The 24,484-nt window shown below is 34.6% G+C and overlaps 1 protein-coding gene across 4 annotated transcripts in view; it reads right to left on the bottom strand.

The window, feature by feature from the left end:
- The window catches only part of LOC138704931 (SCY1-like protein 2), a 205,955-nt gene that overhangs the window by 22,193 nt on the left and 159,278 nt on the right, over nt 1-24,484 (bottom strand). For all 4 annotated transcript variants that reach the window (XM_069833363.1, XM_069833361.1, XM_069833362.1 and 1 more), the window contains 2 exons: nt 12,069-12,201; nt 5,240-5,459 (listed from right to left, as the gene is read on the bottom strand). In XM_069833363.1, the coding sequence (XP_069689464.1) occupies nt 5,240-5,459; nt 12,069-12,201 (353 nt within the window). The remainder of the gene's footprint in view (nt 1-5,239; nt 5,460-12,068; nt 12,202-24,484) is intronic.

The raw sequence follows: 24,484 nt of genomic DNA, 5'->3' as shown, positions 1-24,484 counted from the left end.
AGGTCAGTGTTATGCCTTGCTCAGTCAGTGCAGAGCAAAAAACGAAGTGGAAACGTGAAAGCTAGTGCAGGTGTGCCTCGTCGACGTGGAAGGGCGCAATATCAGCACATGAGTTCGAACGGGGCAGAATGGTTGGTCTCCGGAAAGCAGGTTTGTCATACCGTAACATTTCTGCTCGTACAGGGCATGCTGCTACGACAGTGATGCATGTTTGGAATCACTGGATAGAAGAGGGTCATATGCAGAGACAAGCGGGTATTGGACCACGTAATGTGACCACAGCACAGGATGACCGCCATCTTGTCCAAATGCCGTGACGGACCATACAGCTTCATCCACAGTATTGAATCGACGTTGGAGGGCTGAACTAATGGCTCACATGCCATTGTGTCAGCTTCGTGTCCAGAAACCACCAATGCCTCAGACAACAATGGGCAAGTGAACATCGTCACTGGCATGCTGAGTGGCAAAATGTAATGTTTTCAGACGAGTCCTGCTTTAATTTGTCCTACAATGATGGCCACATACATGTTAGACGCTACCGTAGTGAACACAATATGAGAGCCTGCATTGTTGAGCGGCATAGTGGACAAGCACCTAGTGTGATTGTTTGGGACGCCATTGGATACAATAAGCGATCTCGCCTCCTACGTATTCAGGGCAATCTGAACTGCAACCAGTACATTAGGAAGGTCTAAGAGCTCGAGATACTGCCCCTCCTTCAGGCAACTCCACATGCCACATTTGAGCAGGACAATGCTCGGCCACATGTGGCGAGGATTGTGCAAGCCTTCTTCAAAGAACGACGGGTATCACTGCTTTTCTGGCCAGCATGTTCATCAGACATGTCGCTCATCGAACATGTCTGGGATATGGTTGGTCGGCAACTTGTTCGTCATGATCCTCCAGCACCCACTCTTGACACTTTATGGACTCGCATACAAACTGCATGGAGGGAGATTCCCCAGGAACATAATTATCCAGGCTCTCTTTGATTCCATGCCACGACACTTAGAGGCTCTGATTGCAGTGCATGGAGGCTTCACACCATACTGAAATCTCACGGTCACAGATCATGTACAATTCTGTAATTCTAATCATTTTGTGTACTGACATGTACCTAATCTGTGGTATCAATTTCATTTCAGTCACATGTATCCTTCTTGGAGTAGCAATTTCTACAAACATTAGTGTATAAATGCACATTTAACATGAGTTTAATATAACAATTCCTTTGTTTTTAGAACTTTAAACGTGTATTTATATTAGGCGTTGTCAAGATGGCCATGACTAGACCATGATAACCACGTGACTCCGATTCGCGCCGTAGCCTATCTTTCTCATTAGCCACATGTAGAAGTTTCATGATTATAGTCATTGTTGTCATCTAGTGGAAACTGGAACTGAGTAGTAGAAATTCTACTTTCAGAATATAATCTGTAATGAATAAATAGTTCTAGCTGCGATTTAAATGAATTCACTGTGCTATTAATATTAACACTGATGTATTAATTACAGGTCGCCACTGTAGCATTCACCTAATCCAAATCAATACTACCCTGCCAACCCAGAGCACCAGCTGCTCTTAGAAATGATGTCACAGAGCATGGACCACTGTCATATATGAAACACGAGTACGGCAGAAGGTTAGCTTGGTCTTGGCCGACATTTCAGTTGAAGGGAAGCCCCTCCTAATGGGATTTATGGAGTGGTGAGTGGATACTAAACGCAAGTGTGCACTGGTAATTGTATATGGTCTGCTAGAAATGGAAAAGAGAAAGTGAAAATGATAGGTCTAATTATTTTATTCCTCAACAAGTATTTATTTATGATTCATATGTTTATATTGAATCCCCTCATATTCTCAGGAGATTATTGCAAGAGAAATTTCCAGACGTTCAAGGAACGAAAAAGACAATGTACAGTGCTCACAGAAGAAACTCTGGATCACAATGGATATCAGCTGAAAAATTTGCCTAAAAATCTCTTAATGGTAAGAAAGATACTAATTGCAATGGGAAAATGGAGAAAAGGTTTACATGAAAACTACTACCAAATACACCATTTCGTCAAATTGCGTAACTGTTATGGGCAACACTTCCAAACATTCTACCCGTCTCAAGAAAGTACCAACATCCAGAAACAAGAAACTAGAGATTCAAAATTGACTCATCACTAATGGGATACCATGAAAATAAGACATTAATCAAATGAAACTATGTAAGATACTGAATTGAGTTCGCAATAACTTCCCAGCAGAAGTACAAGATTGATGAGATAGCTCGAGTTGCTGATGATGAAACATATGAAACATCAAAATTGTCTGCTTATCATTGCAAGCTCAGTTCTATTAAGTATATGTGGAGTGAAGTGCAACAAAATGTTGCGATGAAGAACACTACATTTAAAATGGCTGACATGCTTAACCATACACACAACAGTCTGGAGAAGATAACTGCAGAACATTGGCAAAATTATATGCAGCATGCAGACAATGTAGAGAGACAATGTGGAAAGCAGATGGACTAATTGAAATAGCAGACTGGATGATGACAACAGCAGCAGTGATGAGATATGGACCTGAGTGTGGTTCCTCTGCTGTAATACAAGTACACTGGACAATCGGTGAGTACATATTTTTGCATTCCAACCAGCAACTCTGTAGGACCTGCACAGCTCCCTCACTATGATTATATGTTGAACATTACTGTATATTTGTGTTTTTTTAATGTAAGACACTTGAAAAAAGACGAATACATTGACAAGGGGTGCTGCTTTAATAACATTTATGTAGGATTAAGATGTGTTTGGTATTCCCAAAATTCTCATCTGAGGGCTTTTCGACCAGCAGTACTTAGTGCTACCGGTATCTCACAAGATTTCCCTGGTCACAGGAAGCCTTGCTCCATTAGAATTTATGACATAAATAAATAATGAGTAATGAAATAAAAGGAAAAATTATAGATCAATCCAATATCAGATGAAGTGAAGTGAACTAACAAAAAACAAATAAGTAAATAAACAAATATACAGTAAAACTTCCTTATATATTTCGCACTTATGGGTTTCTCACTTTTTTTTTTTGGGAGATCTTGGTAAAACTTCTCATATTTTCCTTGTCAATTTATTTTGGATATACGTTTTTTCGTTTATTCATATAAGATCATATTTGAAACCCACAAGATACAAAACGTCATGCTCGAAATTAGGTTTGCCATGAAAATGTAAGAATGTGGAAATAGAGTACCTATGTATTTATTGTTAAGGTGCGACCACTATGAAATTCGTAGAAATCTGATGCTGTCAATGCTTACCGCCAACAAACTTGTGCCCTTTAATGATGTTATTACTGCTTCAGAAATGTTCCATAACACATCACGATGTATGTAAATGAACAAATTATGGAACAGTTATTATCATTTGAGGGCATGGTTTATCCCTTAGGAGCAAGCAGTCCAAAATAACTACTTTTTGTAAAATAATCACACGTTTTTAAACAAAGATCACACGAGAAGAACAAGAAGTCAATATCGTAAAATTTTCTGGATTGGGGTTTGAAATCTAATATATCAGCCAACTTTGGCTCAAAACAGCTAAGATTTCCTACAAATAATCTTACATTCTTTAAGAATATATGTTATAAATTTCTCTTGTAAATTGACTTAATTCGTTCTTACCATATAGTTTTCAAATGCCATTTCAGATGTTATTAAATGTCATTTCAGTTATACATTTTTCTCACTTATGTGTTTTCTTCTTCAGACTCCCAAAAAAGTATAGCTATATGAAGTTTTACTGCATACATAATTATGTAAATAAATATGGTTGGTTTAGATGGTAGGTATCTAATGTTGCGCAGTTGATGATATCATTTGCTCTGTTGCACTCCAATATTTAGCAGGAAGGCAAGAAAATTGAGTAAAAGTGAGACAGTGAAGATGATCTTGATCCATAATGTCATTGAAGTAACAGAAAGGGCATGTATGAGATTCTGCAATACTCAAGGCAAACATGGCCTGTGAGTAGCTGAATGTTGTCATTGCAGATTTTAGTGAAAGTTCAGTTATTAAATTTAATGTACTGTACAGCTCCAATTTTTTGCACTTACTTTAGAAGCATTGTAATTTCTTAATAAACTGTTATATTTTGATATCATTCTTTTAACAGAATGGTAGGACATAGGGATAGATGAGTTTGGAGTAATTTTGCTACCTTTCCTGACCAAGAAATAAGCTCCCTCACTACCTCTCACAAAAAATACAGTGACCCAGAGATTCCAAATATATAAATACATATATCCATCCATCCATCCATCCATCCATCCATCCATCCATCCGACACACTCACATACCTTCCCACCCATATTTTTCTTAACAATAATATCGAACCTGACCAATTTCACCTAACCAGTAATTTCATCACTATACAATTTTGTTATTCTAGGTTTAATTTGTAATTCAGTAAATATAAAATATTCTTTGTTTTCTATGATATCTAGCTTTAAGTAGTGAAGTAATCTTTTCGTACTTTGATTTTTATTGTAATTGTAAATTTAATACTAATTGTAATTTTACTTGTAATTGTAATTCTAAATTTAATACTAATTGTAATTTTATTCTTCGTATTACAGTTGGAATCTCCTGGTAGAGGGGCAGAGAAGGCCTGACGGCCTTATCTCTACCAGCTTAAATAAATAAATACTAATACTAATACTAACCAATTTCGAATATATTGGAATGGACAAAATGTAAAAACATGAGACTCTGTGCAAGACTACTACACAATGAAGAATTCGTAATGTGAAAAATATCTTGTACATGTATGTGTCTTACCAGTAGTGTCAAAAACACATGTTCTGTTACAAAGGTACAATACACACTGCAGTTGAATAAATGGAAACACACATACAGTTTCTGAAACAGGCGACATTTCGTTTTCGGATATTATTCTCCTTACAAGAATTATAATAGACATCCCAAAAAGAAAATGCTATTGTTAAAATGCAAAAAGAGGTCAGACTTTACTGCAAGAGTCAAATAGACATCTACTTTAAAAAATAAAATGAGGTAATCATATAATGTATGGTTTACTGTCTTTTTTGATTACCTGTTTCTTTTCTCCTTTCATTATAATGGATAATTAAACTTTTATTATACTGAGATAAGAAAAATAAAAAAATGGTAATCAAGTAACAAATGGTGTAAAAATGAGCTTTGGAACAAACAATAATCACACATACTTGCTCTCTTGTTGTATGGAGTTGAGTTGTTCCAACTTGGTTCGATGTTCACCTTCCACTCTGCTCACCATTTCCTTAATCACAGTCATCAAGGCATTGAACTGATTCAATGTCAGTCCATTCTCTATACTTAAAGGCATCAGAAATGGAAGAATTTTGGTTGCCATCAATTCTTTCGTAATGCCAAGTTTTTTGTGTGTTAATGCCAATTTGTAGATGCCTATAAAAAAAAAAAAGATACTAGGAAATGCGTCATTACATATGAATCAGTTGAAGCAGAAAAAAAAACATTATGTCATTCTTAAACAGATTATTATATAATCAGAGGTACATCTAACAACAGAGGAAATAATTTTGTCAGATCTTTCCTTACACTTGAAATCGTCACTTATACCAATGTGTAAGGAGGAGGGAAGTATTATGTCACTATCTACCTCTCAGTATTGTATTTCGAAAAGTAAAAACTGAACCATGATATGTGTCCCTTCTTAATTACTATGTGCAATACCATATTCCAAACAATGTCAAAGATTTCAATCTATTTTCAGATAACTGTCCTGCATAGAACAAAAACTTTGACATGGTTAAGATTGTGCAAGGATGATTCTGTAAAGGGACACAAAAGGTTTTTCGAACATGGGCATTATTTCGGAGTTTATAAGAAAAGAATTAACAAGATTGACGAAGTGTACACACTCCAAAAATACGTAGGTCTTATTGCAATTACAACTTACAAATGGCTTTTAAAGAATCCAGAAGTTCACTGCCACCCTCACATAAGCCCGCCACCGGTCCCTATCCTCAGCAAGATTAATCCAGTTCCTACTATCATATCCCACCTCCCTCAAATCTATTTTAACCCTTTTTATCCTATCGATGCCGTATGGCATCACTTAGTGTAGGAGATAAAAATGTTAATTTGGCTACCTCGTAATTTTCTGCAAACAATTATAATTGTCTAGCTGCATAGTCTGATTGTTGCTTGTTGTGATACAAGGTTTCCATACCATACCCTTATTTCAAGTGATACAATTCAGTATTACATATGGGGTAACCTATGTGATGCAAAACATGACTGTCCGATTTTCGTTAATAATTAGCTGTAATTAAATGTATTGTTTTAACTTTATGATCTTTATATGACCGTTAACCTATAATGTTACACTCACTATGCGAGTCATGAAAACTCAACTTTTTTTTATTTATGGAAGCAGCATTGAAGTAAATCTGCTTGATGCCGTTTGCACCTCTAGGCTTATATGTTAGCACTCTTTATTGTTCGAAATAGTAACAATGTAGAGTGATAAAGCAAGCTCGTTTGCAAATTTATAACAATATTTCCATTTTTTCTGTCATTTGGCCCTAACTGGTGGTCTATGTATTTTCAGGGAATAACTCTTGAAGAAGCTCTTGGTATTGTTGATGAAAATAAAAGTGATGTTCAACAAATATCTGTACATAGAAACTCCAGATGCTTCTGTTTTAACAGATGAAAATTAACTGTTGAGGATGAGGGTAGTTTACTTGATTGTACGTGGAAAACAGATAGACCAAGTGCTGAAATGGTTTTTGTACCAAAAGAAGATATGAACAACGATAAACATACCGGTACCAGATTTCTCAGAATTTCGAAATAAGTCACCCACATAAGTTTTCGAAATATTTTTTGATGACAAAATTATTGAATTTCTTATAAATCGTACTCATCATTACGCACTTTCCAAAATAAAAAAATTCTAAGTTATGAAAATAATGGGAGTATTCATTGGTAGGCCTATACTATCCCTGAGTGGATATATTATTTTACCCGAGAAACGCAAATACTGGAATTTCTCTACATACATGAGAAATGAAATGGTTGTACACAGTCTGAAGGCAAAATGTGGAAACTGAAATACATAATGGATATCCTGTAACTCAAGTTTTCAGAGAATTTCAGAGCTTAGGAAAATTATGCAAATTATTGCTTATGATGAATGCATGGTACCCTATTATGGTGCCATAGTTACAAACAATGTAACAGAGGAAAGCCACTCTCCTTTGGTTACGAAGTTTGTGCCTAAATACATAAAATGGTTACCTAGTAAACTTTGATGTGCATCAAGGAAAAAAGCTGCAGGGAAATGATTTTATGAAAATGGTTTTGGAAAAGCAGCAGCCTCATTGGCGCAAATGATAGACAACCTGCCTGACGTGAGAAAATTGCCATTCAAGTTTTACTTTGATAAATTGGTTACTTTTTCAAATATTGAAACTAGATAGCTGGTATGCCTATTCAAAATAAAACGTTTATTTTCCCCATTATGAAGACCACCCTACTATCCGTGGAATATTACAAGGAGGACATTTTCATCAACTCTTGTAAGGAACAACCAGGACAATGTTACGTGTGATACAAGTTCTCAGCTAAGGCAGCTAGAGTTTAGGAGTGATTTCATTCAGACATGTCTGGTCAGGTACAGAACTCCAAAAGATCTGGCAGATCATCAATGGCTCTCTGCACAGGCACCAACTCAAGGGTGTTAAAAACATCAGATATTATAATAGGCTGCATCATCTTGCCACCCCAACCAAGGATAAGAAGAGACACAGTTGTGCAAATGAACATTGCAAAACACAGACTACGTTCCAATACAAGAAGTGTGATGTTGGAATATGTATTGAGTGTTTCATTTAGTTCATTTCAAAATGAAAAATATATTCATATCACGTTTTGTTAAGTTTTTCTTCAATTATTATGTATGTCTTGTATTACTTTCAATTTCTAACAAAAACTACAATAAGGTATGTAATGCTAACATAAGAGCCTAGTGATGCCATATGGCATCAGGCATTTTTCGCGAAGTATGCCATGTTTAGTCAAAATGCCTGTGTTTTTATGTTATTAAGGACAAGTGTAATTGAATGAAACAAAGATTTAAAAAATTTCGAATAAAAAATAATTTAGGCTTTGCAGGGTTAATATTATCCTCCCATCTATGCCTTGGCCTCCCTAAAGGTCTTTTCCCCTCACGTATTCCAACTAACATTCTATATGCATTTCTAGATTCACCCATATGTGCTACATGCCCTGCCCATCCCAAATTAATTAATTCAATGTTCCTAAAATTAATGGTTTTTCAGAAACTTGTAAAAATTTCTATGGTTAAGTACTCTTTGTCTTTTGTGGCAGCTCACGAATGGTGAGAAGATATATAAATTTAAATTTAAAATGTGTGCAGTCCTGTCTTGTGTACCTTCCTCCATTCTCCTGTAATTTCATCTGTCTTAGCCCCATTATTTTTCTAAGCACTTTATTCTCGAACACTCTTAACCTCTGTTCCTCTCTCAAAGCAAGAGTACAAGTTTCACAACCATACAGAACAACTGGCAATATAACTGTTTTACAAATTCTAACTTTCAGTTTTTTTGAAACCAGACTAGATCACAAAAGCTTCTCAACAGAACAATAACAGGCATTTTCCATATTTATTCTGCATTTAATTTCCTCTCGAGTGTCATTTATATTTGTTACTGTTGCTGCATTTTTCCACCTTCCCTGCCTGTTTTCCTGGATTTTCCTAATGGCATATTCTAGAGCAAAGTTAAAAAGTAAAGGTGATAGTGCATCTCCTTGCTTTAGCCAAAAGTGAATTGAAAAAGCGTCACACAGAAACTGGCCTATACAGACTCTGTGGTACATTTCACTGAGACACATTTTTATTAAAAATTCTACAGCCATTTAATAATATCTAGTTACTTCTCGTCCACAATGTATATGCATTTTAGGCTGAACCATAAGCAATGTCAATAATTTCGGGCAGTTATTCTTTGAGATATTTTTAAAAAAAAGTTTAATACATTTTGCTCTTTTTTTTCTTCTTTTCAGAGATAAAAATTGTTTTATATAAAATAGGCATAGACAACTCAACCTAGTTGTGCAGTGAGTGCAAGGCTCGTACAGCTAGTGACATCTTTAAATGCACGTGTAACTGGTTGCAGTATGGTGTGGGGAATTCATTGTAAAGGCATTGCGAGTATTCAGTTGTTGTAAGCTTCGAAAGTAAACATATCTTTGTGATGGCTTTTAACCAATCAGTGCCTAGTTTCTTGTCAGTATGGGAGAACCTTTTCCTTCTTGTGTCATACGGTGAAGAGGCAAAAATGTTTAGTTCGTGGCAAGGAAATGCACCAAGTTAAAAAAGTTTAATCTACAATGGCACTATTCTTCATGCCACGCAAGTGAATATGACAAATATCAGGGAGATGAACGTAATGAGATGATAAAACTGTTAAAGGAGACTGCTGATCATCAAGTTAGCAAATATTCTGTTTGCTTGAGCTTCAAAATTATGGTACTCTATATACAGCCAAAAATCTAAGATCATTTACTGATGGAGACTTAAAATTATGGTACTCTATATACAGCGAAAAATCTAAGATCATTTACTGATGGAGACTTTGCTGAAGCTGTTATTGTGATGGTTGCAGAGAAAAATGTTCAAATCTTATAGAAGACTTTGAAGTGTAGTGAAGTGTAAATTTGCCTTCAAAGACAATAATAAGAATTTAAAAATCCAGAAAATCATCGTAATAAAGTTCATCTAGTGTATTAATGTTTAATGGTCACACTTTTTCGAAACAGGAAAACAATGCTTATTTTTTTAATTTTGCAAAGAAAAATTTGTTTCAGTATTGCTGTGAATAATATCTTGTAGTGAATATTGTTACGGATGACCTCCCAACTTTCGTATCACAACTTGAAACGATTAGTTAACTGCTCATTTAAGAATGAGTTTCTCTCAGATCTTCAAATAATGAGTGATGGTAAGAAATGGGCTAGTCTTGTTAACAAGTCAAAGATACTTCCTGATCACCCCCATAAAGAGACTGTAGCTGCCATAATGATTGCCACAGGACACGAATGCCTGGCGGAATATTTATATAAACTGCGAATTTTATCATCACCTCAGTGTGTCATTTGTAATGATGAAAATTCTATTATGAATTGGGAAATTTAAACGTTTGTAAAAAAAAACTTGTAAATTTTAAATCCTCTATGAGGACTTTCTACTAGTCTGCCAGAAACCAAATGATGTTGAATCAATCTGGTTGAGCATTAAATACATACATATATATCTTGCACTGTAATACAGTATAGACATGCTTAGATTTACTGTAATAAAAGTGTTCTTCAGTTCATTTTCAAAAAGATCAGACGACTTCAAACAGTTTCTTTACAATAAGTTTTATTTGTGCTCTGGATTAACTTGAATGCATGTTTTACAGTTTGAGTTATAATTTTAATCTCCTGGGCAACATTTATGCAAGTCGTATTCTCAGTCATTACAGTCGTGCTTCTTTAGATCCATGCATGACCTCGTTCTTACCCCTCCTTCAACCACCATCTCTATATTGCTTCATGATCTTGTCAACTCTCCCTCAATCACCAGCTGAGCCCTAAAACGCTCTTAACTCATTCATAAAGCATACAGTGAGAAGAAGTGATAGGTACTGCAACAAGACAGAGCATATAGCTAGCTGTCTTCCTCTGCATTAACAAAGGAAAAAGTAGAAATCTAAAATGCAGTACAGTATTTAGTTTTATTCAGCTTTCATTTCATCCCTAACTTATCAACCAATTGGTTTCATACATGTAAAATACGAGTATCAGGCATTCACACTACTTTAAGTTTAATTTGATCAATATGCCACAGCAGCGAAACACAAGCGCAACAGGCTTCAGAGCAGGCTGAGATGACATCACAGGGTATCGAGTTGACAACCACTGATTAAAAAAACAATATTTTATAGCATGTTTCGTAAAAGCCGTTGATTTAATTCTCAATATGCTCAGTTAATTTAAGAGAGCAGTGTATTGTGGTAACAAATGATTGAAATAATTTTAGTTTTGTTCTTTAAATGTGCAGAAATTTGATCCTAACAAATGATACTTTTCGTTCTGAAAAGGAATTTTAAAATGTTACATTTGTTTGGATCATATTTCTGCATATTTAAAGGACAAAACTAAAATTCTTTGTCATTTGTTATCATAATACACTGCTCTCTTAAATTGACTGAGCATATTGGGAATTAAATCAACGGTTTTCCCAAAACAGGCTATGAAATGTTTCATATGAAACAATAATTGTATCTCAGACAGAAACAAAAACGAAGCAAAATTGTATTAATCTTTTTTGTTTGAAATATCTCAAAGAATAATCCTTGAAATTATTGACATTACTTACGGTTCATTCTGTATATATTATATGTTTTTAATCAACAGAGATAAAAGTTTATTTCAAGTGAAATGGGGGGGGGGGGGGAATTCAAATTTTTCATATTTTGTAAATACTGATAGTTTGCATAAAATGTACAAGCTAGGGTACAGAACATGTCTGTAAATATAAAAAAAACACACACACACGATGTAATAAAAACAATTAAAAAAGAAAGTCACTCAAAAGCCAAACAAACTTACTAGCCTCTTGTTTTTATATGTTCTGCACAGAATATCATGGTGTAACATCGGACAGTGATCTAGTAATCCAAATTTGTTCCACAAGCACGACAAATTTTCATTCATATTTAAAAGAAAAGAAAAAAACTGTTACTTATTAAAAAAAAACTGACTCAGATTCAGAGTTTCGAAGTTCTATCAAATAAATATGTCAACTTACTTGATGAAACTGCTTGTAGACTGGTGTCATAAGACACTTAATTTTAGACGACCTGAATCAAACCAAGTGTTTATAAGGACCAATGAAGCATAATGCATAGTCTGTGAGTTTGCAAACTGTTGTTCTGTAGTGAGAACCTTAAAGTTCTTACTCAAAGATATTTAACATACCAAGTATTCCCATTAGCACTGCAGGTTCTCTAGATGGAATCTGTGGCAAAAATGGAAGAACTTCGTCTAGAACCAACCATTTGTCCAGATGTTCCAGTAACTTCCCAACACACACCAAACAGTTGACCCGTACCTATAATCACACAACAGCACTTTATATCCACATCTGTTCTGTCTTCAGTTCAAAGGAATCAACGATATTAACAAAATATGAAACTAGCTCATATGAATTATAAAATTATTTTACGTATGTATTTATTCACACTACAAATGGGTAAATACCCGGTGCCAGTGGTAACTAATTACACTCAATAATGACAATAATACCAATAATAAAAATAATAAATAATAACAATAGTATAATCATATTAACAAGGAGCATCCTAAATTAAATGAAACACAATCACTTAAAATAACATTTAAAGTAAATCTAATTTGTACCTTAATCCTAAATTCGAACTGAAATCCATGAGTACGATATGTTCATACATACAAAAGTATCTTTTAGCGCTACACTCATTTCGAATAACTCTTCTTGGGTTCTCAGCCAGGTGAGTTGGATATTTGCTGCCAAGCTTTCAACGGCTTGCTCTGCCATCTTCTTTGGGAATGAAGAATGTAAGTGTAACACTCTTCATTCCCTGAAGAAGATGGCAGAGCTAGCCAATGAAAGCTTGGAAGCAACTAAGCAACTCGCCTGGCTCAGAACCCAAGAAGAGTTATTCTACATCAAATGCCGGGAAAGCCTCAAGTCATATGTAAACTCATTTCACTGTCAACTCACTCACTGCACTGGAACTACGAACATTTCATTGATATTATCCTGATTCCACTAACACTTCAAAAACATTTCACTGTTCAAATACTTTTAACTATAACTATAAACTATAAAACTTCACTCACACAACACACTTCTTCACTGATACAACACTTCAAATAACAAAACATCAATAACATCCTTTAAATAGTGAGCATAATAAACTACTGTGTATTAGTAAAGTCCTTAAGCCTATTTTTAAATACATTCTTGGTTATTGGTACAGTCTTTAGTAAGTCTGCAGGTAAAGCATTCCAGTCCCGATAGTATGATTGAGAAAAGAAAACTTTCCAGTGTCCGTCTTCTGTCTTCTTTCCCTCAATTTATATGAGTGGTCATTCCTTGAAGAGTAATTTGGCAGCTGCAACCTATTTTCTATTTTCTCCAAAAAGGCCCACCTCTGTATGTTTTGAGCATTGCACATAATGTAATTCGCGTTCTCTTGTCTGTGAGTGTGTCCCATTTTAATGTTGAATTATTATGACAACGCTTGAGAGTCTGTTTTTTAATCTTTTTCAATGTCTTAATATGTTCTAATCTGTAAAGAACCAACATGCAGCACCATATTCCATTACTGGACGAACTAGTAACTTATATGCAATCTCATTGGATTTATCAGAGCCTTTTCTTAGTACCGTCATCACAAAGAATAATGATCTCCAGAATTTTCCTGCTGTATCAATAATGTGTTCCACCCAATCGAGATTGCTGTTAAAATTATTTCTAGGTATAGGTATTTACATTTTTTAACTTTCGAAATGGTATACGATGCGATTATTTTATTTCTTTTTCTTGTAAATCTGACGGCTTTCCTCTTTAGAGAATTTATTTTAATTTGGTGGCCTTTCACCAATCGTTCTTCTATAGATCATTCTGAAGAAGATTAGTATCTTCATAACTTTTTATTTCCCTGTATACGATACAATCATCTGCAAATAAGCAAACCCTGGACAAGATGTTAACTGACAGATCATTTACAAAAGCCAGGAATAGAAGGGACCTCAAGACATTCCCCTGTGGAACTCCGGAAGTAATTTCTATTGGACTCGATAATTCCTCCCCCACATGTACTCTCTGAGTGTAACAAGTTAAAAATTGCTTGATCCACTGGAGTACTCTGAAGTCAACCTCCATTGATTGTAGTTTAACCAACAGTATGTCATGTGGGACTACATCGAATGTGCATGAAAAGTCAATAATCACTACATCTACTTGGCTTGATATCTATTAAAGAAAGCAAAAATCAACTGCTAAGACTGAATACCATTGCTATTTATTTATTTATGCCTATAACAGGGCAAAACACCAATTACAATAGACATTACAAATATTTGCTTAGAACACAAAATTGGAGATAACATGAAAAAAGAGATAAAAACAGATACAAATGCAAGGTACAATGTAAATACAAATGAAAAAAAAAAACAGACAAATACATACTGCGTAAATAAAAGACATAGATATAGATATAAATGAAAAATACAAAATAAAAAAGAATAGATAAATATAGATATCATAACCAAACGATGTAAAATGTAGCTATAAATGGCAAATTACAGAGTAATAAATAGATAGCAATACTATTTAAAATCAACTACTTTCAGTATATTAATAAGAAAATGTTTATATTTCATGTAAGAAATGCTGAAATCTAGATCCCATGTTTGACATATTTAATTGAATTTTGAACACATTTTTAACACTGGTGAATTTTTATGTGCTGAAGTGTTTGGTTTTTTTATAATATATCAATTGACGATTTCTTAAATGTGATGTTCTAGTGTTAAGCTGGATTTGTGATAATATTTCGCTATTATCCAGTAGACTGTTGAATATTTTATAAAATAGAAGTTACACAGCAAGTAATCTAGGACTAACAAATGACATTAAATTAAATTCAGCAAGTAGACTGTTGTACGAAATTTTGTTATGGAAGGCCAAATAAGTCACTGAACAATAAGAATTTTGCTCTGACTTAAAACAATGTGTCCCTTATAGTTTGGTGTGTGCTGAATCCGAAAATGCATCTCTTTTCTTCGTATCATGTAAGGTTTTCAAGATACACTATGATTTCACTTTTCGATAAGCGCTCCCCAGGAAACATCTGGCGCTGGTTTGGGTTGTAAACCAAAACAAAAGTTAATGCATTTTATGATTTTATGACTTATTTCCGGTTTCTTATGGTTGTTGGAATGTTCTTTTGTAATTATAATAAATAAACAGATATTGGTCCATTCTATTCAATAAATTTCATAACAGTTCAAAGTGAGGCCTATGCAATTAAAAAAAGAAGGATGTGGTTTTCAGTATTTCAAAGAAAGGTTTACCAGTTTGAGTGAAGGCAAATTAAAAGAGGGCATTTTCATCTGTCCACAAATTCACAAAGTTATGGCTGACTGTTTGTTTGAGGAAAAACTTTCTGTCACATAAAAAATGTCTTGGTACACTTTCAGAGATGTTTGCTCAAATTTCCTTGAAAATTCTACATAGAACTTGTTGTGGATACCATGTTAAGTGCATATAAGAAAATGGGTTGTCATATCGCTGGCTAAATGTTACAAGGGTGTATGTAGTAATATTTCTGATATAGACATAGAACCTTGTAATATTGACCCAGCGATATGTCTCTCAAAATACACTTCTTACATTCTCATTTGGATTTATTTCCTTCTAACCTTGTAGCGGTAAGCAACGAGCATGGGGAAAGATTTCATCAAGAAATATCTTAAATGGAAAGGCAATATAAAGGAAGATCATCATTCAGCATGCTTGCAGACTATTATTGGTTCCTTGTAAAAGACAGTCCTGGGTCTAGTTATAAACAAAAGTCATTCAGAAAATTCTTTTAAATGGTAAGTTCAAATTCCGACATTTTTCTCATGTGCATGAAATATTTTATTATTGTTGTGTTTTAAACTACATAACATCACTTTTGTATCCAGTACAAATTTTTCAAGTATTATGAGGCATTTTGAATTCCTAGTGTGTTGTAATTTCAACAGTAGCAGTGAAAAATTAAAAAATAAAAGTTTTTCATAAAAAATTCAATCCATTTACCCCAGAAAATGGTACATGATGGGATAATTTGGATTTTAAATTCAGATTTAGGGCACACATATTAGTAATATTCACCTATTTTCATTTCGGAACAAGACAAAAACTAAAAATTTGTTGTTTAGTGTAATGATATTTTTTAAAATAAAGATATCTTGAGAATCGTTTTTGAATTGTTGTCTAGAAATTGAAAACAACAAATCCATAAATTTTCTAGACATCACAATAACAAAAGTAGACAACAGACACATATTCAAAGTATACAGAAAACCCACAACAACACACATACACAACACATCCAACCACTCCACACAACACAAACAAGCTGCATTCCGAACAGTGGTACACAGACTACTCAACATACCAATGAACCAACAGGATTACAACGAAGAACTAAACACAATCAAATATATAGCACAAGAAAACGGATACAACCCCAACATAATAGATAACATAATACGTAAGACAAAACAAAACCACAAAAAACAGAAGAATACAACACAAACACAAGAGCACAAAAAATACATCACACTAACATACGAAAACAAAAACACACATAAAATTGCAACCTCATTCAAGAAATTAAATTACAACATCGCATACAGAACAAATAACACTCTACAAAAACATCTCAACACAAACAACACAAACAAACAAATACAACCACACAGGCGTATACAAACTCAAATGTAACACCTGCAACAACTTCTACATAGGACAGGCAGGCAGATCATTTCAAACACGTTACAAAGAACACATCACAGCCATAACAAAATTACAAAACACCTCCACATATGCAGAACACATCACAAATGCCAACCACACCTACAGAGACATCAACACAGACATGGAAATACTGCACATCCAACCAAAAAGCCAGAAACTCAACACACTAGAACAATATGAAACATACAGACACACGAAAACACACCCCAATGATATTCTCAACACACAACTCAATTTCAAAACACATACACTCTTTGACTCTACACTATGAACGCACCCTCACAGGAAACAAGAGGCGCCAAGACCAACAACGACCTGTTCTGAAGATGACCCAAAATAGGTCGAAACATGTTAACAAGGTACGTTAAAATTTAACACAAGAAAGTTCTCATCATACATATTCCGAAGTGATACAGTGTTAAAAGTTGTGTAATCAAGATGTATAATATCTAATGAATTTAAAGATGGTAATAAATTTAATGAAAATAAGTTTGACGAACTTATACATAGTTTTCTTATATTTCTATGAAATGCTACAGCTCAATGTAAAGGACCTCAACACCCAGCTGTCGAGGAAGGAAAACCAAGAAATTCAATCAGCAATCAAACTTTTCTCAGTCTAATAATCCTACACGTCGTGATAAACGTTTTCGAGAAAGGAGAAAACAACAATGTAATTATGATCTCGTTCAACATTATTGTTATTTTAGACGTAAGAAGGTATAATGCATGATACAGAGGCTACACAATACAAAATTCCCATTTCAGTATTTATGAATTTTATTCTGAAACATTAGGAACAGAATATTTTTCCACTTTCGATAACTACACTTTCCCTGAGACTGATGGTATAAATTATTCTCAACATTTTATATCAATTGAAGACATACAGCATGCCATGAAAGGAATGAATGTTGATACGGCACTTGGCCCTGATCGGATATTATTTAAGGTAATAAAAGAACTTAAATGCTCATAACATTTTTGCATTATTGTCAACATAATGCTTGCTTGCAATTATGTTCCAAAATCCTTTAGAAGAGGCCGTACCATCCTAATTCACAAATCTGGAGATCCGAGTATTACTAATTGGTGCCCCATAACTATTTCCTCTATTTTACGCAGAATTATTGAAAGGACCTTAGAAAGAAAAATTCAACCTTCTCTTGAACTGTCTTTTCAACAAGGAGGATTTGTAAGAATTCCAGGAACATTTATTAATTCTTCACTGGTTATCCAGGGTGGACCAAAACTAGCAAACGAGTAGATAAAACTCGTGAGCCAAGTAAGGCAACTTATCTAAGGGAAGGGATCCTAACAGAAAACCTCTGGTCCTCCAGGTTGGGGGTTGCTGTCTGGGCTGACAACCTATTCAACGTAAAACTACTTCGTGTTCGGAAAGCTAGATATTTGCCTCGGATTATAGATGGTTCTTCTGGTAATAGACCTGGCTCTGGTGAACAGAAACTCGCTTATGGAACATGGAACATGGAACATACAAGGCTTAAATGCCAAATTTTCAGAAGTAATTGGAGAAATTGAAAGAGCAAGCCTTCATCTGGTTGTCCTTACATAAACAATGAAGAAGGGATCAGGTAGTAATACAGAAGGAAATTATTGGCATTTTTTCAGTGGAGTGAGCAAGGATCAGAGAGTGTCATCTGGAGTCTCCATATTGGTTAATAAGAAGCTTAAAAACGAGGTTTATTGACTTTAAACCGATAAACGAGAGAATTGCTACAATCATACTAAAGAGGTATGGAAGAGAGATGGTAATTGTAGGAGTACATGCAGGAGCAATAGTTCTAGTACAGAAGAGAAAGATGAATTTGAGGATCAACTAAGAAATGTGCTAGATCAAGTCAGTGATAAACAGGAACTATTTCTTCTGGGGGATCTGAATGCAAGGGTTGGAAGACAGAATCACTCGGATACAGTGGGACCATATGGAGAAGAAGACAGAAATAACAATGGCTTGCACATAATAGGGTTATGTGGAGAATTTTGTATGAAAATTTGAAATGGCTTCTTCCCACATAAGGAAGTCCATAAGTTTACCTGGTTTCAAGCCAATAAGAAGTCAATAATTGATTATTTTTTAACTAGACAGAAAACTTCAGTACAAGTAATAGATGTCAGAGTAAAAAGAGGCTTTGAATGTGGATCAGACCACTATTTGCTTATAGCTGATTCTTTCTTGGAAGAATTGGAGTCATCGACAGGATGTCTTGTCTTTGGAAAAGACTATGGAACCGGAATTTTGAGTCGAACTACTACAAGATGTATCGATTCGAACATTGTAGGCCCTATCAAAATAGACTGAAAGAAAAATTCAGGAAGACTAACTTGAAAAATTCAGGAAGACTAACTTGAAAAATTCAGGAAGACTAACTTGGATGGATTATCTCATGAAGAAAAGTACCGAGAAATAAAAGATATATTCCAGGTAACTGGCAACTGAAACCTTAGGAACTAAAGTTAAAAAAAGAAGGAACGATTGGTGGAAGGAAGAAATGAAAGAGGAAGTAGATCACAAGAAGAGATGTTACCAGGAGTGGTTAGTAAAGCAAGATCAGAGAAGTTTGGATAAGTATGTACAACAGAAAAGGAAAATTAAAGTTAAAAAGGAAGTAAATAAACTAAAAAGTGAAATGTGAAGTAGATCACAAGAAGAGATGTTACCAGGAGTGGTTAGTAAAGCAAGATCAGAGAAGTTGGGATAAATATGTACAACAGAAAAGGAAAATTAAAGTTAAAAAGTAAATAAACTAAAAAGTGAAATGTGAAGAAGAAAGTGTGCAGTTATAAGTAGCTCATTGGGATATGCTCGTTCAGCTCACACTTGGAAGATCCTTAAAACTATGAGAAACAACAATATTTACAAAGTCCGAATCTCTCCCATATCAATGGAAAACTGGGTAACCTATTATACAATCCTTCTGCAGGAAAGATGGAATGAATTTCCACTCCCAGATATGCAGATATTACATGACCTGGCTCCAATTACAGAGGATGAAGTTGTGGATGCACTAAAGTGATTTAAAAATGGTAAATCTCCGGGACCTGGCGGGATCAATGGAGAACTTCTTAAGTACGCCAGACCAATTATGTTAAGAGCCTTCACATATTACCTCAATGACATCTTAGAATTGAAGTTACTCCCTAGTGAAATGAGAGAATCTTATTTAACATGTATTTTTAAAAAAGGAGACAAGAATAACTGTGCAAATTATCGAGGAATTACAGTAATGCACAGCATTACACGAGTATTGAGTCCTATTATTAATACCTCTAGAATTTCTGCAGAATGTCCATCAAGTGAAGAACAAAGTGGGTTCACGCCGGGTAAGTCATGTACAGATAATATTTTTATATTAAGACAAGTTTGTGAAAAGCTTAATAGTAGGAATGAAGAGTTACATGCAGTTTTTATGGACCTAGAGAAAGCATATGATAGTGTGCCTTGGTCTCTCCTTTGGATAGCATTAGAACATGCAGGGATATCTGCAAAGAACATTGTGCTATTAAAGTTGCTTTATTCAGCAAATGTATGTTGTATCAAAGAAGGCCTTTTATTTTCGAAGTGTTTCATCATAAACAAGGGAGTAAAGCAGGGATGTTCAACGTCACCAAATGTTTTTAAAGCATATTTGCACGTGGTTTTAACAAAGTGGATGAAAAGTTGCTTAGGGATGGGTATCCTAATTGGAGACACCTACCTTCTTTCTCTACTATTCGCTGACGACCAGATAATACTGGCTCAAGATAGAGAGGATGCTGAGTTCCTAGTGAAGAGGCTTCTTATCGAATACACCGCTTGGGGATTAACAGCCAATCTTAATAAATGTGAATATCTGGTCGTGGGTGAGATGCAGAATGGAAAAGATTTGGACGTTGGAATTGGAAAGATTAAATGGAATTCAAATTTCAAATACCTTGGTTCATGGATAGACTCAAGCGGTAGGAGTCATGTAGATGTACAACGGAGAATAGAACAAGGAAGAGTTTGTACACGCAGTGGAGTCCAAGCATACATCTTGATATAAAGAAACTTCTCTATCACTCTTTATTTGAGAGTATCACACTGTATGGTGCAGAATTATGGGAGATGACCAAAGCACAAGAAAGATGTATGAAGGCGGCAGAGTTAAACTTCTGGAGGAAATGCATTAGAAAGACTGTTATGGATCGGGTGAGAAAAGAGGACATCCGAATGGCTGTGAGTAGGAATACTACCATCATGGATCGGACAGAAGAGAAATGTTTAACCTGGTATGGACACATCCAGAGAATGGAAGGTCAAATTCTTCAATGGATCCCCAGGCGAAGAAAAAAACGAGGACGTCCTGGCAGAATTTGGATGGATGGAGTGAGATTGGCAATGATATCCAGAGGTCTAACTAATGAAGACTGGCAAGACATGGACTTCTGGCAGCGTAGAGTAACATAGGAAGATATCTACTGCAGGCAACCCTGAAGGCAGACACCTGATGAACTGAACTGAACACTAGTTAACAGCTGTCTTCAACACTCTAAATTAAAGACGAAAGATTGTTGTATCACGTTTTTGGACATTTCCAAAGCATTTGATAATATTGGACATCAACAAATTGAACAATCTATTAATTCGACTCTGTTCCTCAGGAAATGAAATCCCTAATAAAATCTCTCGTAACTAATAACTCTGTCTTCAATGAATCAGAAGTGGCTACCCATACGAAAGACATCCCCATTTGTAGAGGAGTTGCTCAAGGATCGCCTTTATTGCCCATTCTGTTCAATCTGGCTATTGATTTCATTTTTAAGGAATTAAATGATCCTGAAAATGCCTCTCAATTTGGTTACCAACTTAGTCCATACTGCCAGAACTTAACAGCTCTATGATTCGCTGACGATATTGCCCTCATATCAAATAATATTGAATCAGCTATGTTTCTAATTGACACTACTAATCAATACTTACATCTAAATCCAAAGCCATTGTTATAGAAAAAGGAAATCTAAAAACATCCGACATTACAACAATAAGTGGTTTGAATATAGTGTCAACAAATATCAATGACACCATTAAATATTTAGGGGTCACATATAAAAATGAAATTATTTTAGATGAGAAAGGCATTCTGAATAAATTACATACTAGTATATCCAAACTAATACATTCAACACTTCTCAAACCTGATCAAAAGATAAATATAATAAACCAATATATATTGCCAAGTCTGATTTATCCTCTACAATGTGCTCCATAATCAAAGCTCAAAAATAGTTTTTTGCTTGATATTGATAAATTGATAAGAAGTGCTGTCAAGGAAATAATTGGATTGCCAATCGATAGCCCAGATAGTATGCTTTATAGTTCCAGAAAAGTTCATGGTCTGGGCATTATGAAAGCTTCGTGGGAAGCATTCTTGCAACATATTAATGTATGCAACCTGTTAGATTCCATTGATGATCCTCTTCTTGCGACTACAAGAAATTTTGCACAAAAAATAAGAGCCAGTATACAACACCTTGATTTCCCTCTGAAGAACAGCCTAATGTGCGAAATCTACGGAAGAAACAATGAAATCAACAATTTGAAGAATGGAAAAAACTTAACCACCGTGGTAAAGATGTTTCACATTTTTCAGAATGGTCAAAATCAAATTCCTGGATATCAACCACGAAAGGCCTTTCCACCTCTCAATGGACTAACACTATAAAAATTAATTGCAATGTCATTGCAGTATGTAGTGTCCCTGGTAGGAGCCAAGAATCCCATTGCTGCCTTGCAACGAGTACGAAACTCTTCCTCATGTTCTTGGTTTCTGCAGAAAAGGGGAACTGTTGCAGAACAATCGTCATCACTGGATTAGAAGCCGAATTGCTGAATGTCTCAAGAAGTCTGGAAAATTTGATGTTTATGAAGAACTACATTGTATTTCATCCACTGGCTCCCCAAACGTGCCGACATCATAGCAATTGATAACAATCAAAAGATTGGCTTCATAATCGATCCCACTATCAGATTTGAGGGTACTGAATTACAACCACAAGAAGTAGATCTGGAAAAGAAAAGACATTATGAACCCTGCTTTACTTATCTGGAAGAGAAATACCACATACCTGTTTGTCGCTGGGAAGTAATGGGCTTGCTCTTTGATGCAAGGGGCACTATCTCAAGATTTTGTATCAGTTTCTTTCATCGTTTCTATATTGATCTTTTGAAACTTCAAGATATAGCCATGAATGTTTTAAGACATTCCTTGTTGATTGTAAATAACCATCTGTACAGTTCTATATATGAAAAATAAATTATTCCTTTCGAGGATAGCTGCTCCCAAAAAATAAATAAAAATCAAATAATATTAAAACAAAATTAAAACTATAATAGAATATTGTTGATCTACAATTAATTTAGGTGCTGTTACTGCTCGATACCCCTTTTTCAAGGGCAGCTATCCTTTTTAGATTCTTCTCTCTCTCTCTCTCTCTCTCTCTCTCTCTCTCTCTCTCTCTCTACACTACATTAGGGATTCTAGCCCGAAAGAGCAGAAGCTCATGCTCGGGCACAGTTCAGTTCATTTCAGTTATACAAAATTGAAGAGTGTTCATTCAGCACAATAATATTAATATAAAGTAAAATACAGACCATGTAATGACATATACAAATATAGAAAATACAAAGTACACGAGTATTCAATTACAATTTTTAACTCAATTAGCTCAAGAAAAGACAAAAAAGTTAAATAATTAATCTAATTTGTTTTCTAAATCTGTGTGTGTTAAGTGTACTTCATTCAGGGTAAGCTCTAATTAATTCATTATATATTTTGGGTCCAAAATTTCTCCTATGTTTTAATCCAGCAGTTATGTGGCATTTGGGGGTGTTTAGAAAGAAACTGTGGTTTTGGCTCATATGGTATTCATGAGGATCAGATTTAAATTTATTGTGATTTTTATGGAAGTAAATCAGCAATGTTTGTTTATAAATTTGTTCTAGATTTGATACACCAAATTCCTGAAAAATTAATTTCGTTGAGTAATATATGATACATTCTTACAGTAGTGTGTATGGATACATACAATTAAAAACAATAAGACACTTACACAGTGGTGAAGTATTAAAATATGTGTACAAAGATTACATATATTACACATTGTTGTGTGTAAATGATGTCAGAACTGAATATTACTTATTGATGTGGTTATTGTGTTGATCTGTAAATTAAAAAAAAGAAAACAGAAGGAATGTAGGTATGAATATGTTGAACAGATTAAGCTTACTTACATGACAGTCATGTTCAGTAGTACATGAAGATGTGTGACAACTGAGCTTATAGAGACGTGGGGTGGTGGGTAGGACAGAAACTTGCTGGTGCATGTAGTCAATCATGTTACGAAATATTGATTTTGTATAAGACATTACTTGGGTTAGAGATTATTTCAATGATCAAAGGGAAGTGGTTATTGTGTTTCTTAGCTATGAAATATTCTTCTGCTGTGCTTATTTTATTGCAATTATTAATGGTTTTGATGATTTCCAGAGTTTCATTTATATTTATTAATTTGTATCCAGTATTAATGAAATGTTGTGCAAATTTTGATTTATTCCTGTTGAACCGGAAATCTGATTTATGCTCATATCTGGTTTTAAAATTCTTTTTTGTTTAACCTATGTATTTGGAATTACAATTCTTACATTTTAATGAATATATGCTCCCATTCAAGTTTTTATCCTTATTGTGTTAATTTATTAATGGTATTAAAAGCTACGATAATATTTTCTTTTTTAAAAAGATTATATGATTTATTGGTGATGGTACCGTGATGTCAT

This window comes from Periplaneta americana, chromosome 8 (assembly GCF_040183065.1).
Source record: "Periplaneta americana isolate PAMFEO1 chromosome 8, P.americana_PAMFEO1_priV1, whole genome shotgun sequence".
Lineage (NCBI taxonomy): Eukaryota > Metazoa > Arthropoda > Insecta > Blattodea > Blattidae > Periplaneta > Periplaneta americana.
The sequence above is the reverse complement of the archived record's forward strand: the minus strand, read 5'-3'. Positions and strand labels throughout refer to the sequence as shown.